The sequence below is a fragment of the Bos javanicus genome, chromosome 4 (assembly GCF_032452875.1).
Source record: "Bos javanicus breed banteng chromosome 4, ARS-OSU_banteng_1.0, whole genome shotgun sequence".
Taxonomy (NCBI): Eukaryota; Metazoa; Chordata; class Mammalia; order Artiodactyla; family Bovidae; genus Bos; species Bos javanicus.
Genome location: NC_083871.1, coordinates 86986022 through 87001489, shown reverse-complemented (window position 1 = coordinate 87001489; position 15468 = coordinate 86986022). Strand labels below are relative to the sequence as shown.

The following is a 15468-nucleotide window of genomic DNA, read 5'->3' as shown; positions in this document are numbered from 1 at the left end:
GACAAAAAAGTCCCACTTTGGCCTCATAAATAGATTAAGCAATTAATTTCAGAGAATTATAAGATATGTCTGTCTTAGCTGAAAAAATATTTTGAAACTCGTTTGGGGACTTCTTAAAATGAACTGAAGCCCGTGCTGGAACTCATGGCAAAAATGCAGTCCCATCAGAAAGAGCACTCTGATACTTTCTGAAATACATTCATAATGTGATCATCTGAACTAGTTGTGAACAAAAAAAATTTAAAAATGCATGATATCATGCTAATGAAGCATAGTAATAAATATAATATCTTCCAGGCTGGAGAGATTTGGGGAAGAGAGGGAGAGAAAGGTCTCCAAGGTCAAATAGTAATCACTATTATCACAGAATCCAGGCTTTGCTTTAAAGGTATACCTGAAATTACAAAGTCACCACACGAGACCACACAGTCCATTGAAATCAACCAATCATCACCACTACCAAAACTATTTCTAAGACTCAATGGGAACACACAAGCAGCACCATGAGAATGTGACCAAAAAGCCTTTTTGTCTTTACTGGGCTGTAGTTTTCCCCATGAACACAGGAGGGCACCCAAAACTAACAACTGACCTTATAAATGGAAACATTTTATATACAGTATTCAATAAGACATTTTAGCATATGTATGCTATGCAATGGTACAGGAGTGATTCAGAGCAATGTAAATACATATACACATATATGCTTTAAATCAATATAGGAATAACTTTATATGAGTTAGAGACAGAACTTTTCACTGTTAAAATTATAATATTATTTGTTGGTCAAGGATATAGGGTGCAGTGTTCCTTTGCGAATAAGAGAACAATTCTTTCATTATCAAAAAACATGAATTCACAATAAGAAAATGTGTTCCTATTTAGGTCTAGACGGCATCATCATTACTCGATCTAGTGACACTTCTACAAATGTCCACCAGATGGCAGAAGACCACATCATCTCAAAAGTGAGGCGGTCACTTAACATCATTGGAGACACAACATTGCCTTGGTCTTGCTTCTGATGAACCTCATGTCTGTTTTTAAAAGGCTGAAAGTGATTTTGGACAATATCATTTGTAGATTTTGTTCAAAAGTCAACCCCACTTTGCACAGAGTGAGAATGATTTAAAGTGAACTCTTTTCCTCAAAGATGAAACTATCTTAAAATGCATGAAAGTTTTATGCATGCCCACAAAACATAAAAATCGGAGAAAAATATAAAATTACTGACTTCAAAATACACAAAGGACTGCTTCCTCAATAGTGCAAGGAATTTTGATCAGGTGTCTGTGTTTATCTCCCCTTAGTATTAGAAATCAGAATTAGAATTCAAATTCTAAGAATCAGCATTAATATAAAATAGGACTCTAAAAAGAAATTCACATTTCTTTGCTACCAGGTTTTAATTCGTTTACTTTCTTCTTTATATATCTGTAAAAGCTTATTAGTAATTTAATAGTTAAAATGTATGTTGTAATTAGAAGTTTATTTTGAAACACTCCTTTTGTTTATTGATAATCATAGCTTAGTAACACATTATAAGCTATAGCTGAAGCTTATCTTTTAGATGTTGAAATATAGAATTTTATAGAAAAAAATATATACTTTAGAATGTATTCAAGAGAAAGACTAGTACTTCTATATATAGTCTATGACCTTGTCAACGGGTTACTCGTCTAAGGTAGGACATCCTACCTATCTCCTAAATAACAATCTTGCTAATTCACCACTTGGTGTTCAGACATAAAACTGGGTAATGTTTCAGATGTAAAACTGACTACAGAGTAAGTTATTAATTTCCACTAAGTTTTCTAAGCTCCCCTTGTTCTTCATATTAAAATTAGTTTACCTTATTAGAAGGGCATACAGTTTATAAAGCATATTATCTGGATTGAAAAATCAAGAAGGGCTTTCCAGATCAACATATACTGATACCAATTACAAGCTACATTAATAAGATAGTAACAAAAATATAATTTCCTTGATTATAGGGAGCTCAGTACTATGTTGTGGAGAAGGAAATGGCAACCTACTCCAGTATTCTTGCCTGGAGAATCCCATGGACAGAGGAGCCTGGTGGGCTATAGTCCATGGGGTCGCAAGAGTCAAACATGACTGAGCAAATAAACCTACCTACCAGAACTATGTTGAGGTCCCATTTCCTTCTTTAGGAATGAATCACATGCCCTGATTCCTTTCTACGAGCTACATGTGACCTAGATCATAGTCATTGATTCTTTAAGGAACACCGACCAAGGAGAATCTGGTTCCTGCAAGCTCGAGGCTATGAGCCAGGCTGTGACAAAGCTGGGGTCCTTGTCAAGTTGCACAGAATACAAGCAAAACTGTAGTATAAGTGCAACCCAGATGGCACAAGTAGTAAAGAATCTGCCTGCCAATACAAGAGACACAAGAGATGTGGGTTCAATCCCGGGGTCTAGACCATCTCCTGGAGGAGGGCATGACAACCCACTCCAATATTCTTGCCTGGAAAACTCAATGGACAGAGGAGTCTGGCGGGCTACAGTCCATGGGGCCTCAAAGAGTTGAACATGACTGAGCACTCAGCACAAGTGCAAAGGATCCTCACATATAAAGAATGAGAGGTTCTTAATTAAAAACTTGTTTTTAACATTCACTTCTCATCTGCTTGGCTCTAGGCACTCTTGGACATACAAATAAAGGAGGTACCATCTTTGCCTTCAGGAAACTCATTTCTAGGATAGCCTCTCACCCTTAAATTTAGTAAGCCATTAAATGTAATGGGTGCTTTTAGTTTCCAAATCCTAGATGCCATTTACAGAGGAAGGCAAAATAAACTGTAAAAAAAAATTCTGTGATTTAGCCAAATTAGGTTGTGCTTTTCAAAAGTATAGGTTTTTATCCACTAGAAATTGTAAAAACTTCACAAACATACCTCACAAAGTCCTCCACCTTCTCATTACTTAAATGAATGGATATGAAGAGTGAACACCTCCTACACAGGAATGTCCACATAAGATTAATACACTAGGCACTGAGTGTCATGAGGAAACAAGAAAAAAAGGAAGGAAAAGAAAAGGAAATAGGTGAAGAAAAGCACAAAGGAGGAGAACCTGACAACTCTCACTGTGACAAGTCTCGTGACCAGCTCATCATTAAAGCCGGTGCAGATGGTCCAGGGGAGACAGAAGGTCCCTTCTGCCTCTGCTGCTCTACGTGCCCACCTTGGGAAAGGGACACATGCCCTGGGGGAGAAGGTGCAGTCTTAGCTCCATGAATCATGGATAAAAATGAAGAGGGAGGTGAAAAGATCAGGTGATGATTTTGGGGGAGTGGCAGAGAGAACGTCCCTAGGTTTTTACCCAGTATTTCCCATCGTCTTGAGGTTTGGTACAGGTGAACACAGCCCATGGCAAAGTACCTCCATGAGGGCACACTAGTAAATCCACCACCTTCTTGCTTGAGGTTTATGAGCCTCATTTTAAAAATTATCGAGACAGGTAATTTAATGACTACTGTGAGAAGCACCCGAACAGGGACAGACTCAGAAGACAATCAGTATTAAGGTTGTGATCTCCCTTCAGGGAGTAACAGATGTTAACAAAACTAATGTAAAGATTGCCACAAATGTTAAAAATAAGAACTAAAAATGATCTGTTACTGCTTTGTACTTTTCAATGATTACACCCCATTCCCTTTAGATAAGTAACCAAAAAAAAAAAAACAACTTTCAAACTGTACCTCAGTCAGTCAGTCTTCTCTAGGAATACACAGTAACTTTGTCAACCATTCAATTCATAACATACAATCTTCCAAGAAGTAAATAATCTTCCTGTACTTTTCTCTATATAGTTAGAGCACAAAGTTAATATACATGTGACCTTAATGAATGCTATTTACAACTACTGACCTTCTCAAGAAGGTGGGTCTTCTGATGCATAATTCATCGTGACATTTTCTCAGGAAATTACAGAAAATTTCTCATAGCTCAAATACAACATCAAGCTATGAAGACACACTTTTCATGCTACCCTTCCTTGAAAATCATTTCATATTTAATAGTTTTTTTAAAGTTTGCATTATGTATATTACAATGCTAGCAAATGAGATTTAAAGTGCATTTATACCTCTACTTAACAAATAAAAATCTTAAACATTGAAAACTTGGATAGCACCCTATACTTGTGATAGCTTGCCCTCTGTCTCTATATACAAATAGACAGCTGCACACACACACACACACACACATATACAAGAGTACATACGCAAACACACACACACATACTGTATTAATAGAAGCTATGGATCTGGGGTATTCAAGAGTATACACACACACACACACACACACACACATTGTATTAATAGAAGCTACAGATCTGGAGTATATTATGTTCAAGGGACTGGACTGCCTTGTAATCTTTAACTTATTTAAACCTCAAAACAACCCTACAAGGTAGCCATTTTAAAAAATTAAAAATATATATGTATTTTGGCCATGGCTTGTGGCCTGCAGGATTTTAGCTCCTTGACCAGCTACTGCACTTGTGCCCCCTGCAGTGGAAGCATGAAGTCTTAATTACTGGATGGCCAGGGAAGTCCCAAGGTGAGCATTTTAAACTCATTTTATCAGTGAAGAGAATGAGGCTTGATAAAATGAGTTTAAATGCGCACCTTGGGACTTCCCTGGCCATCCAGTGATTAAGACTTCTAATGGAGAAGGCAATGACACTCCACTCCAGTACTGTTGCCTGGAAAATCCCATGGATGGAGGAGCCTGGTAGGCTGCAGTCCATGGGGTTGCTAAGAGTCGGACACGACTGAGTGACTTCACTTTCACTTTCCACTTTCATGCCTTGGAGAAGGAAATGGCAACCCACTCCAGTGTTCTTGCCTGGAGAATCCCAGGGACGGAGAAGCCTGGTAGGCTGCAGTCCATGGGGTCGCACAGAGTTGGACACGACTGAAGCGACTTAGCAGCAGCAGCATGTAACTAATAAGTATTTGCACTGGGGTTTGAAACCAGAAGTTGACTGGGCTTTAAAGCCCCAGCCCCTTCCCACAGTACTTCACAAGGCCCAGGCTTCTAGAGGCAGAGTCTTGATAGTGGAAGGAGAGGGCAGCGGGCAGGTATTGGTTCCTGGGAGGCAGGGGACAAAGCTGGACATCACCTCCTGTTTGTGTGGTTACTGACATATATTTCTCATGAACTAAAAGACAATTTTTACTAATTCCTTCAAGATCAAATGGTTCTACTAAATTCTGTGATTCTTAGAAGAGCCAGCGCCCATTCCATGATGCCAAAAATGCATGCCTTTTAATAAATAGCAATGCTATGTAAAAATGCAAAAATAGAGGACTGAGTTCTGGTAAAATACTCATTCAGTCACAAATGTTTATTGAGTTTTCCTATGAATGCAAAAAAAAAAAAAAACCAAATAAGGCTTGATCTCTTCCCCCAAGAAGTTTACATGGATATGCAGACCTCACATGGCTTTTGCAATTACTTGCAATGTATTTTGCATAATATATTTTTCTACCATGCATTTACCAAGAGTAGGATTCTAACAATTTTCATGACACGTTTTCCTTCTCTCTTGGTCAAAATGAGGACATTAGAAATTTAAAATAGCAAAATAAATAAGTATAACCTGAAAGTCCCAAGCTGGGTGACAAACTTAATAAATTGCTATGACGATACTATACATAAAATTAAGAATGGTATTAATGATATATTTATATCATTCAGTAATGCAAAATCAAAAAACAAGTATGGTACAGCCTCATTTTTGTGAGACATAATAATATATTTTTAACTTAAGAGAAAGGCTAGAAAGATATTTCCCCAAATTCTCATAGCAGTTATCTCTGGGTAATAACATTATAGGGGATTTTTATTTTCTTCTGTGTGCTTATCTATTTTTTCCTTTTTTACAATGTTCATGTAATAAAAACATACTTTCAGATTAAATCTAATAAAGATTAAATCTTGAACATAAATGCAACCCTCAATTCTTATTTTCAAATTCAGTTCAAGAAAGTAAAAGGGCAATACTGTATCATTAAGGAAAAAAAATCATAGGAATATGCACATGGAAAATAAGTGCTTGTTGAATGCAGATACTCATGATGGAAAATGCAAGAATTCAACCATCATTCTAGTTTTTGAAAAAAGCCAATACTAAGGTTTTAAAAAAGTTTTATGTTATTAAAGTCATCAGTTTTTATTATAAAATTATGCAAGGATAAATTATGTTCCCTTATAAATATAAAGCATGGTGGAGAAAGCTTTGGAAGTCTTCAGAATCAGGAAGATCAGGGTACAAATACTGACTCCAACCTTTTACAGTTCTGTGAACTTGGGTGAACCAGTTAATATCAGCTTCCCAAATTATAAAATGAGAAAAACAAGCCTAATGCCTGGTTGAGCACACTGGTTCATGTGATATATGTTAGCCATTACTGCTTTTGTTATGATTACTTTTAGCCATAATCACTTAACTGTGAAAATAGGGACTTCCCTGGTGGTCCAGTGGTTAAGACACTGAGTTTTCCAAGGAAGGGGATGCAGGTTTGATCCCTGGTCAGGGAATAAGATCCCACATGCCATGAGGCATGGCCAAAATTTTTTTAAAAATTCAAAAAAAAGAAAAACCAATATTCTACATTAAATCCATTCATATGGGTTTACACATAAAATGATGCAAGAAGCACCCATCAAGCTATATCCTGCCATACTTTTATTATACACAAATCAATTCCTTCATTTTGTGAATATTTGATGAATGAGAGCTTTACTTTTGTCCGGCAATCGAGGCAAAGTGATAAAAGACTTAGTTACTTCCTTCAGAGGGTGGTGATGGGGACAGATAAGTAAACAGACAGTATCATACTGCGGCACCTGCTAGGAAGTCTGGATGCACAGCGGGTAGGAGCTCCTGGCACACTGCACCTCCAGAAGAGCATCGTTTATCTGGTACCCTATGGGCTCAGCACTTCCATTAACGCACAGTCCTTCCTTGGGCCAGCGCCAGGCTTGGTAGGGCTGGGTGGAGGGTCAGACATGGCTCCTTGGTGGAGGCAACTGCTTACGTACTTGAGTCTTGAGGACAAGGGGGAGACAACAAAGGAAGACTGCAAGGAAGAACACGCCATGGGAAGGAAAAAGCGTGTCTAGGTGCAACCTGGGAGAGTGTGGTCTGTCCTCTTCAGGGACCTCACTGAGTTCAGGATAAAGGAAGGAAGTTGGCTGGGGAAGAGTAAGCACTGAGGCCAGTAAGTACCAGACAGGACCTACCACGCAATGACAAACAATTGGGTTTTATCCTAAACGCAGTGGGAGCCGCTTTTGTGTGCTGTGCTCGCTCAGTCACTGAGTCGTGTCTGACTCTTTGTGACCCCATGGACTGCAGCTCTCCAGGTCAGATTACTCTGTCCATGGAATTTTTTAAGCAAGAATACTGGAGTGGGTTGCATTTCCTCCTTCAGGGGATCTTCCTGACCCAGGGATGAAACCCACGTCTCTTGATTCTCCTGCACTGGGGCAGGCAGATTCTTTACCAGTGAGCCACCTGGAAAGCCCATGGGAGCCACTGAAGAGTTTTAATACAATATAACTAATAACTAGTACAACTAATACAGTATGACTAATTCATGGCCAAACATTGTCTATATTTTGTTATTTGGTCATTTGTATTTCAGAAAAGGAGATGGTTAGATCTATTTATTATTTTTAATCAATTGGGGATTATTTACCACACAGGAGGTCTTAGTATTTAGTATTGTTGGTAGAAATATAATTAAATTTCCTCACTTTGGAGCAATTAATTTGAAACAATGTCATAGTAAACACAGCGATTCATCACTGTTGTACTTCGTTTATGTTGTTGTTAAAGGATAAACAATCTCACAAATACTACTTTGAAACAACAGAAACATGCTGCTTTAATGCCTAATCTTTAAAAGCAGACGATTATTGAATTAATATTATACACAGCCAAAAATTCATTATGGGGCTGGGATCAAAGAAGACCATGTTCTTGGAAAGGTTTTCAGTCCCCAAAGCAGAGGCCACTTCAACTCTTTCACGAACCAGCGCAGCCTCACAGTGAACTGAAAAGAACAAGTCAGCAGACGCAATGACTGTGTCCTCTGGACACTTTGAAAGGCTTCTGACTGCCGGGTCAGCTTCAAAAGACCCCGAGGGCACTCCGCAGGCTTTCCCTCTGCCTCCTCTCCATCGCCTGGGCTTGACAAGGACAAACTTCTTTTCTTTTAAAGAAGGAAACTGGGGAAAGGACTCACTTTTTATTCATTAATAATTCAGTGCCTTGGGTTTCTGTCCGTACTAGACACTAGCCTCTCTGGGAGCTGCCAACACACAGACGAGTACTTCTGTAAAACCCCAACACACGTCAAGACTCAGGTCAAATGTGCTTCTCCCACGGAGATTCCCAAGTCATCCCAACAAGAAGCAATCTTCCCAAGCTCTGAACACCTCACCCTTATTCTTTCCCCTCTTATAGCTGTTACACAATGTTACAAAATGCCATAAAGTGAATTTGGAGGTGTGTAGGTGGCTTTGCCACCAACTACTGTATGTTTTAGGAAAAAACTTTCCTCCCTGAATCTCAATGTTTCTGACTTGCAAAATGGTTTTATTCATGGAAGGAGGAACAGATTTTCTTCATAGTGTGTGCACATAATTCACAATTGTACTGTTTATTTGGCTGTGTTGGGTCTTACTATGGTACGCTGGATCTTCGTCACATCACGTGGGGTCTTTCCTTGTGGCACGGACTCTCTAGTTGTGCCTGGGTGTAGCTGCTCCCTGGAATGTTGCAGGGAAGAATCTTAACCACTGGATCACCAGGGAAGTCCCCAAGACAGATATTTTTAATTGTCATTTTATAAATATGGCAACTGAGATTCAGAGAAGTTAAATAGCTTACCTAAGGCTACAATTCTATAATCAAAATATTTCCAAAAATCGAAGTCTTGTATATTGTCCATGATGCCACAATTACCTCCTACAACACTGAATTTAATAGGACTTACAGAAAAATTATATTTCAATACACACCTGCTTCATGAATCTCTTCCTTTCCAGTATATGAGGAAAACACCTGCCTGGAGAACTTGTATTGTTGTTCTCGAAAATTATTTTGTAAGTAGTCCATCAACATGACATAACCAGACTGTTGCATTGTAAGAACTTCACAGAAAACAGCCAACTGGAAAGAAGATAATTTAACTTATAATTTAACATACTTGCTTCAAAGGCATATCAGCAAATGCTTTAAAACAGATATTCTGTAGAAAATATTTCTTTTTAAATTGCTTCAAATTACTCCATTTGTTTGAACTTCCAAGATTACCTGGCTTTCAGAAATGCTAACTGTATCTTTAAAAATAATCCAGTCGACGGTGTCTGTGCAGGGAGGAGATGTCAGGGAACCATTGTAAGTGTAATACTTGTCAGTTGAGTTTGGCAGAAGGTTCAGCAATGTGAATGGATCCAACGCAGCCTGTTTCCCTACAAAGGAATCATATACATTTCAGCTGAAATCCTAACACTGGAACTTACCTGTTCAAAGCCTCTATGCAACTGAAACATATATTTTGGTATGTATTTAATCAGAACTGAAATTTTAAGAACATTTTAGATACATATCTAAAATGGAGATAAAACTGACATATTCTAAATTTTCTTGCACATATCACAACTTAGTGTTAGTTGTTCTATCTTTACATGGGCAAGATGCTGGAAAGATTATTTTTCCATATGAAAGATTCAGAAGTCATATGGCCATATGAATAGATACCAGGAAATCATTCAGTAAGATTGAATACCAACTTTTGGAAAACAAAACCATATTCTGATGAAAATTATCTATAATGAACATCATATTTTAGGATGACTTACTGAAAGGTTTTCCCCTAGTGATAAAGAATGAGACAAGGACATCTTCTAGCACCACTTCTTACACTGAACTGGAGGACCAGGACAATTTTTTACTTACAATAAAGTAAGAAAAAGGAAAAAAAAGGCCAAGATGGACTAAGAGAACAATGGAAGAGAATAAAGAGTCCAGATCCACACATATGTGATTATTTGACTTATAACAGGAAAAATTATTACGTAGTTGAAATGCATGGCCTTTTCAATAAACCATGCTATATCAATCAGATATACTTATGCAAACCATGAATCTTTATTCCCTCCTTCACACCATAATCACAAATCAATTCTAAGTAGAGTCTGGATCTAAATGTGAACAGAACAATAAAGATTTTAGAATAAAACATAGAAAATTATCTTCATAATCGTAGGATAAGTTGAGATTTATGAAATAGCTTGCAAAAAGTGTTATTCACAGAGGGAAAAATGATCTACTTGATACTCAGTCTATTTGTCAACAGTCACCATTTAGAGAGTAAAAAGGCAAGACAAAGAATAGGAAATGTATTTCAAATTTTTTATATGAAAATATTATTTTATAATAAAAATATTGATTTTTTATTTATAAGTTGAATTGAGAATAGAGAATTCCTACAAAAAATTGGTAGAGCTTTCCTAAGTCTGGGACCTTGAAACAACCCAATTATAGCTGTCTCCTTGAAAAGTCCCATTTTTGATCTTGCGTCTTTCAAATGGCTCTTACCAAAGGCACTGCCTTGGCCATTTAGCTCTCTGTGTACCAGTTCTCACTCATATGGGTAGCAATATGCTTCCCAGGAGCTTCCCAGGTGGCTCAGTGGGTAAAGAATCTGCCTGCAATCCCTGGGTGGGGAAGATCCCCTGGAAGATGGCATGGCAACCCATTCCAGTATTTTTGCCTAGAGAATCCCACAGACAGAGGAGCCTGGCTGGCTACAGTCCATAGGGTTGCAAAGAGCTGGACATGACTGAAGTGACTGAGCATACATGCAGGCATGCTTACCAGTATCTAACTTATTTTCCCATCCTCTTAACTCTTACCCAGCCAAGTGCATGTCTTCTTTTCTGTCTCGTACATTTTGGTCATTAAGAAATAGTCCCCAAAGCTAATTTCATCTAGTCTAAGTGAGGTGCCACAGTGCAGAATAGTACCATATGAATTATCTGGGGAGCATTAAAAAAAAAATACCAGTGTCCCAGACCCCATCTGCAGCAGTGGGACTTAAGTATCTACATTTTTTAGGCTAGCTGTGCCTACATGTTTTAAAAAGAATCCCCAGATGATTCAAACATGTAGCCAGGGTTGAAAACCTCAAGTAGAGTGAAGGCTTTACAAGATTTTAGTCTTAGTGAATCCCAAAGTCCTCCTTTTAAAATGAAATAATTGGATCAGATGACCTTAACAGTATATTACAGTTCTACACGATATGAGGACTGGACACATCCTCATGGAAAAAAATTATTTCCACTGGGCTTTCCAGGTGACTCAGTGGTAAAGAATCTGCCTGCTAATGCAGGAGATGCAAGTGACCTAGGTTTGATCCCTGGGTCAGGAAGATCCTCTGGAGTAGGAAAATAACAACCTGCTCTAGTACTCTTGCCTGGAAAATTCCATGGGCAGAGAAGTCTGGTGGGCTACAGTTCATGAGGTTGCAAAGAGCTGGACACGACTGAGCACACTAGCACACACAAAAGTTAAATTATTGAATATTAATTTTCCTGTAATACAGAAATTTTTCTCAGGAAGAGGGATAGTGCTAATAAAATTATAGATAACTTCTTCCAGTTTGAAGTTAAGACTAAATCTTAGAAGTAAAAATCTGTTGATTGAATTGATAGTGCTGTGTACGTACAACCCAAATCTAGTTTTAATCCACTAGAAAATTCAGGTTACATTAGGTTTAAAGGATTAATTAGTAACTTCTAAAAGTATGTTTTCCTCTCCTGCAAAGTCAAGACAAGATTATTTAGAATTCACTCAGATTCAAGTTTGCAGAAACTAAGGAAACTATTTCAAACATGTGAATATTTAAACATTTTCAAATTTATGTTTTTGATATCTCAAAAATTTGTTATTAAATAGCCTCCTTTTTAATCATCCGTGGACTACATTTCTTCCTTTGATGAAGGAAAAACTTCTTTTACAAATGTTCTGCGGAAATACGGAGGTGGAGAACACTAATTAAGTAAGGAGTCAGAAATTGACTCCCTGCTAATTTAGGTGGGAAATGAAACTGACAACAGGAGACCTAGAGGCCAGAAAAGGAAAATCAGATTTGAATAGGGATGGTGAAGTAGATAATTTTTGTGAAATCGGGAAAGAAATAAAAGGGGGGAAAAGTTAGGAAGAAGCGAAAGAATCAGAAAAAAAGGTGATTCCTCCTTCCCTCTTTTCTATACAGAATCCATTCTTCCTGCCTCTGAAGCACACACCACTCATCTAGTCTCTGTTATGAATATGTTGAGTACTTTCTACCTTATTTTTTTATTATGTACCTGCATGTCCTAAGTTTCTTTCCAATATTCCAAGACTTTGCAATCACAGTAGTATTTTTTAATTGCACCATCACCTTACAAGAAAACTGGACTAAGGTGGTTTCTCGTGGCTTGCAAAAACATGCACTTCATCTGAATAACCTCACTATTGCTAAACAAGAATCATACATGAGTCAGTGTTGCTCTATTTGTGATCAGTCATTCACTCTGTCATCCTCTTCTTTCTTAATCAGTGATAAACAAACCAATCAGATCTTCCTTCCCTGGAAGGCTGATGGCAGGAGGGGGAAAGATGAGGAGAGTGAGAGGGAAATAAAGACAAAGACCATTTCTAGGTCCAGGGCAAGGAAAAAGCCATTTAATACTTAAAACCAATTCATCACCTAGGATAATTAGACTTAGGATGGTGGTGGTGAGGATTTGTCAATATACAAATTCCTGGGCTGCGTTTGTGATTAGGAATGCTTTCCTAATCACTTGACTAATCAGATGACTTTTGTACACAAGTCATCTGATGAGAATTCCCATTTGAGAATCACTGACGATGTTACCTGGGTATGACTCTTCCTTGCAACTTGAAAGATTTCAATGAACAATTTTTGTGTGCATGTGCGTGGGCTCTGTTTGGGGAAGATTAATGCATTATCTTTCTACTGTTATCTTTGTATTGCTATATACCCTATTTCTCACCACTCCATGTGAGAGCAATGCCTAACATAGAGCAGGTGTGACCGAAGAAAGGGAAAGAAAAGAACACAAGAAAGAGGGAAGGGAAAAGATGGGCTTGTCTCTTAGAGAAAAATACAGGAACTGAGCCACCAGCTCACACTGTAGTAAGACAGATTTTATAATCAGAAGGATGTTTGGGAAATGTTGGTTTTTGTGGAACTCACGTTATATGAAGAATATGTGGCAGGATTTGGGAGTTAGTTTCTGAGTCACTGTCTAAAGACCAGCATTGCCTTCAAATTCCCAGCATCAATGGCTGGCAGCCAATATTTGGAAGCCTTCTGCTTATTGGGCACTGGGGGACTTTCTAGACTCTGAAACAGGATTACATTTAATCCAAGAATTCTCAAAATGGAAACATTTAACTTTGGGAGGACTTAATTTACTTAGTTTGGACGGATCACATTTCACAACTATTTCAATCAAATTGACAGGTGTTTTATATGTGTTTGGAAATATAGAATTACTATAAATCTCTACAATATATTGGAACAATCTTTTTGGACAGACAGGTCCTAAATCCTGGCTTTACCACTTACCAGTTGTATGGGCTTAGGTGTCCTTGCTAAGTATATGGAAATATTAAGTAGATGAGCTGATAGGCATAGAGGATTTTATTTTTTGGTAAAAAAAAAAAAAAAGGAGGGAAGAAGTTGGTACACTGGTAGAGAGACAGAAGACAGAGAGGGGAACAGAGGGCAGACAAATATGTGTTCCCAGCCAGCCCAGGGGACCATTTGTACTGCTTCTGAATTAAGAGCCGGGACAGAGGCAGGATGCTATCAGGAAACCCATATTCCCAGGAAGGGTATTATGCAACAGGTTCTGATGAAGTATCCCCCTTAATGGCTTACAGACAGTAGATATTAGAAAGGAAAGTTTAGTCCAAGAACATGAGCAAACTGATTTCCTAAGCTCATACTATACCCTCCTATAGTCCCCCAGAAACACTGAAGAGGCCTCAAGTAAGTGGTCCAAGTGTCACAGTTACACAAATCAGGACTAACAACTAGTGTTAGCATCACTTCTGCGGTCCCCACAGCCTGGCGCAAGGCCCGGAAACATTCATGTTCACATTTTACATCATAGGATTTCAAACTAGTTGCCTTCTTGCAGTCTGCATAGATTCCACTTTCTGACTAAATGAGGAAAAAATTAAGTGTGGCTTATGGTATTCAGTGTTAAATTTTACAATCTGGGTAGATGCAAGGAGATAACAGCTTGATGCTGTGTTTGACTATACCTTTCAAAACAAAAAAAAATGAAAGCTGCACTGTAGGAGCTCACATATTCCCAACTTCTGAAAAGATTGGTTAATTCAGGTTCTCACATAAAATTGACAAAGATGAATTAATCCTAGGCCAGACTTCTGTTTTCAAGAAAATGATCAGTTGTGAGTTATGTTTCTGATTTCAAATTTTGCAGCTTTCCTGAGAGGAATAATCCTCTTTTTATTGATAACTCAGGACAACATTAATACCCTGTTTGTGGGTACTTAATAAAAATAAAATAATGTGTTTTCTGTTTCCTGCCAACATTGTCAAAAGCAGGTGCTGTGACAAATTACAAGATCTATGAGATAGGAAGCAGAACAATATAAAAGCACAGCGTGTCTTGTTATATGTAAGCATTTGCCTTCCAAAAAATCTTATATTGGTAAAGCAAAGGACTTACCAAGGAAACCACCAAGGAATAATTTGAACTTGAGTAACAATTCCCTTTTCACTTTAGAATATAATTTTTATTAAAATTAACTGGTTTCAGATCACACATTAGAGTCTTTTATAGATAAACCAAGCAGAGATAGAGTAAAAAAATACATTTAAATGCATAATGTGATTAAATTATTTTCAGTAATAAAATTATAAAACTTCAACTTCCTACTTACATTAACATTTTATGATTTTCTGTGACAAAAATTTCTGATTAAATTGTTCTTCAGTGAGAAATGTATAAATTGTCAAGGGTCAGATGTGAGAGATTTCTCCCCTTTACAAATATCTTCCCTTATTCCTTGGTACAAGCAATTTTAATAACATTGCAAATTCATACGAATCCAAAGTAAATCTGGAAGAAAGAGATTTCTCCACATAGCTTACCAAAACGACTAACCCTCTCCACTCCATCTATAATTGCCTTGTAGTCCAAATTTTCTTCTATTCCAACCTGTGAAAGAATGACATTCTAAAAATGGTATAAAATATTTGACTAGGTATTCATGTATCGATTAGTGAACTCCATTTTAAGTATTCCAAAGTAACGTCCTCTAAAGGCACACTTTTTTCCCACAGCAAAGTAAGAATGAATAAAACAAACACCTG

The 15468-nt window shown here is 37.7% G+C and overlaps 1 protein-coding gene across 6 annotated transcripts in view; it reads right to left on the bottom strand.

Moving 5' to 3' along the window:
• PTPRZ1 (protein tyrosine phosphatase receptor type Z1) overlaps positions 1-15468 on the bottom strand; it is a 208435-nt gene that overhangs the window by 68921 nt on the left and 124046 nt on the right. For all 6 annotated transcript variants that reach the window (XM_061414539.1, XM_061414541.1, XM_061414540.1 and 3 more), the window contains exons 6-8: positions 15247-15313; positions 9360-9517; positions 9065-9215 (exon numbers count right to left, since the gene is read on the bottom strand). In XM_061414539.1, the coding sequence (XP_061270523.1) occupies positions 9065-9215; positions 9360-9517; positions 15247-15313 (376 nt within the window). The remainder of the gene's footprint in view (positions 1-9064; positions 9216-9359; positions 9518-15246; positions 15314-15468) is intronic.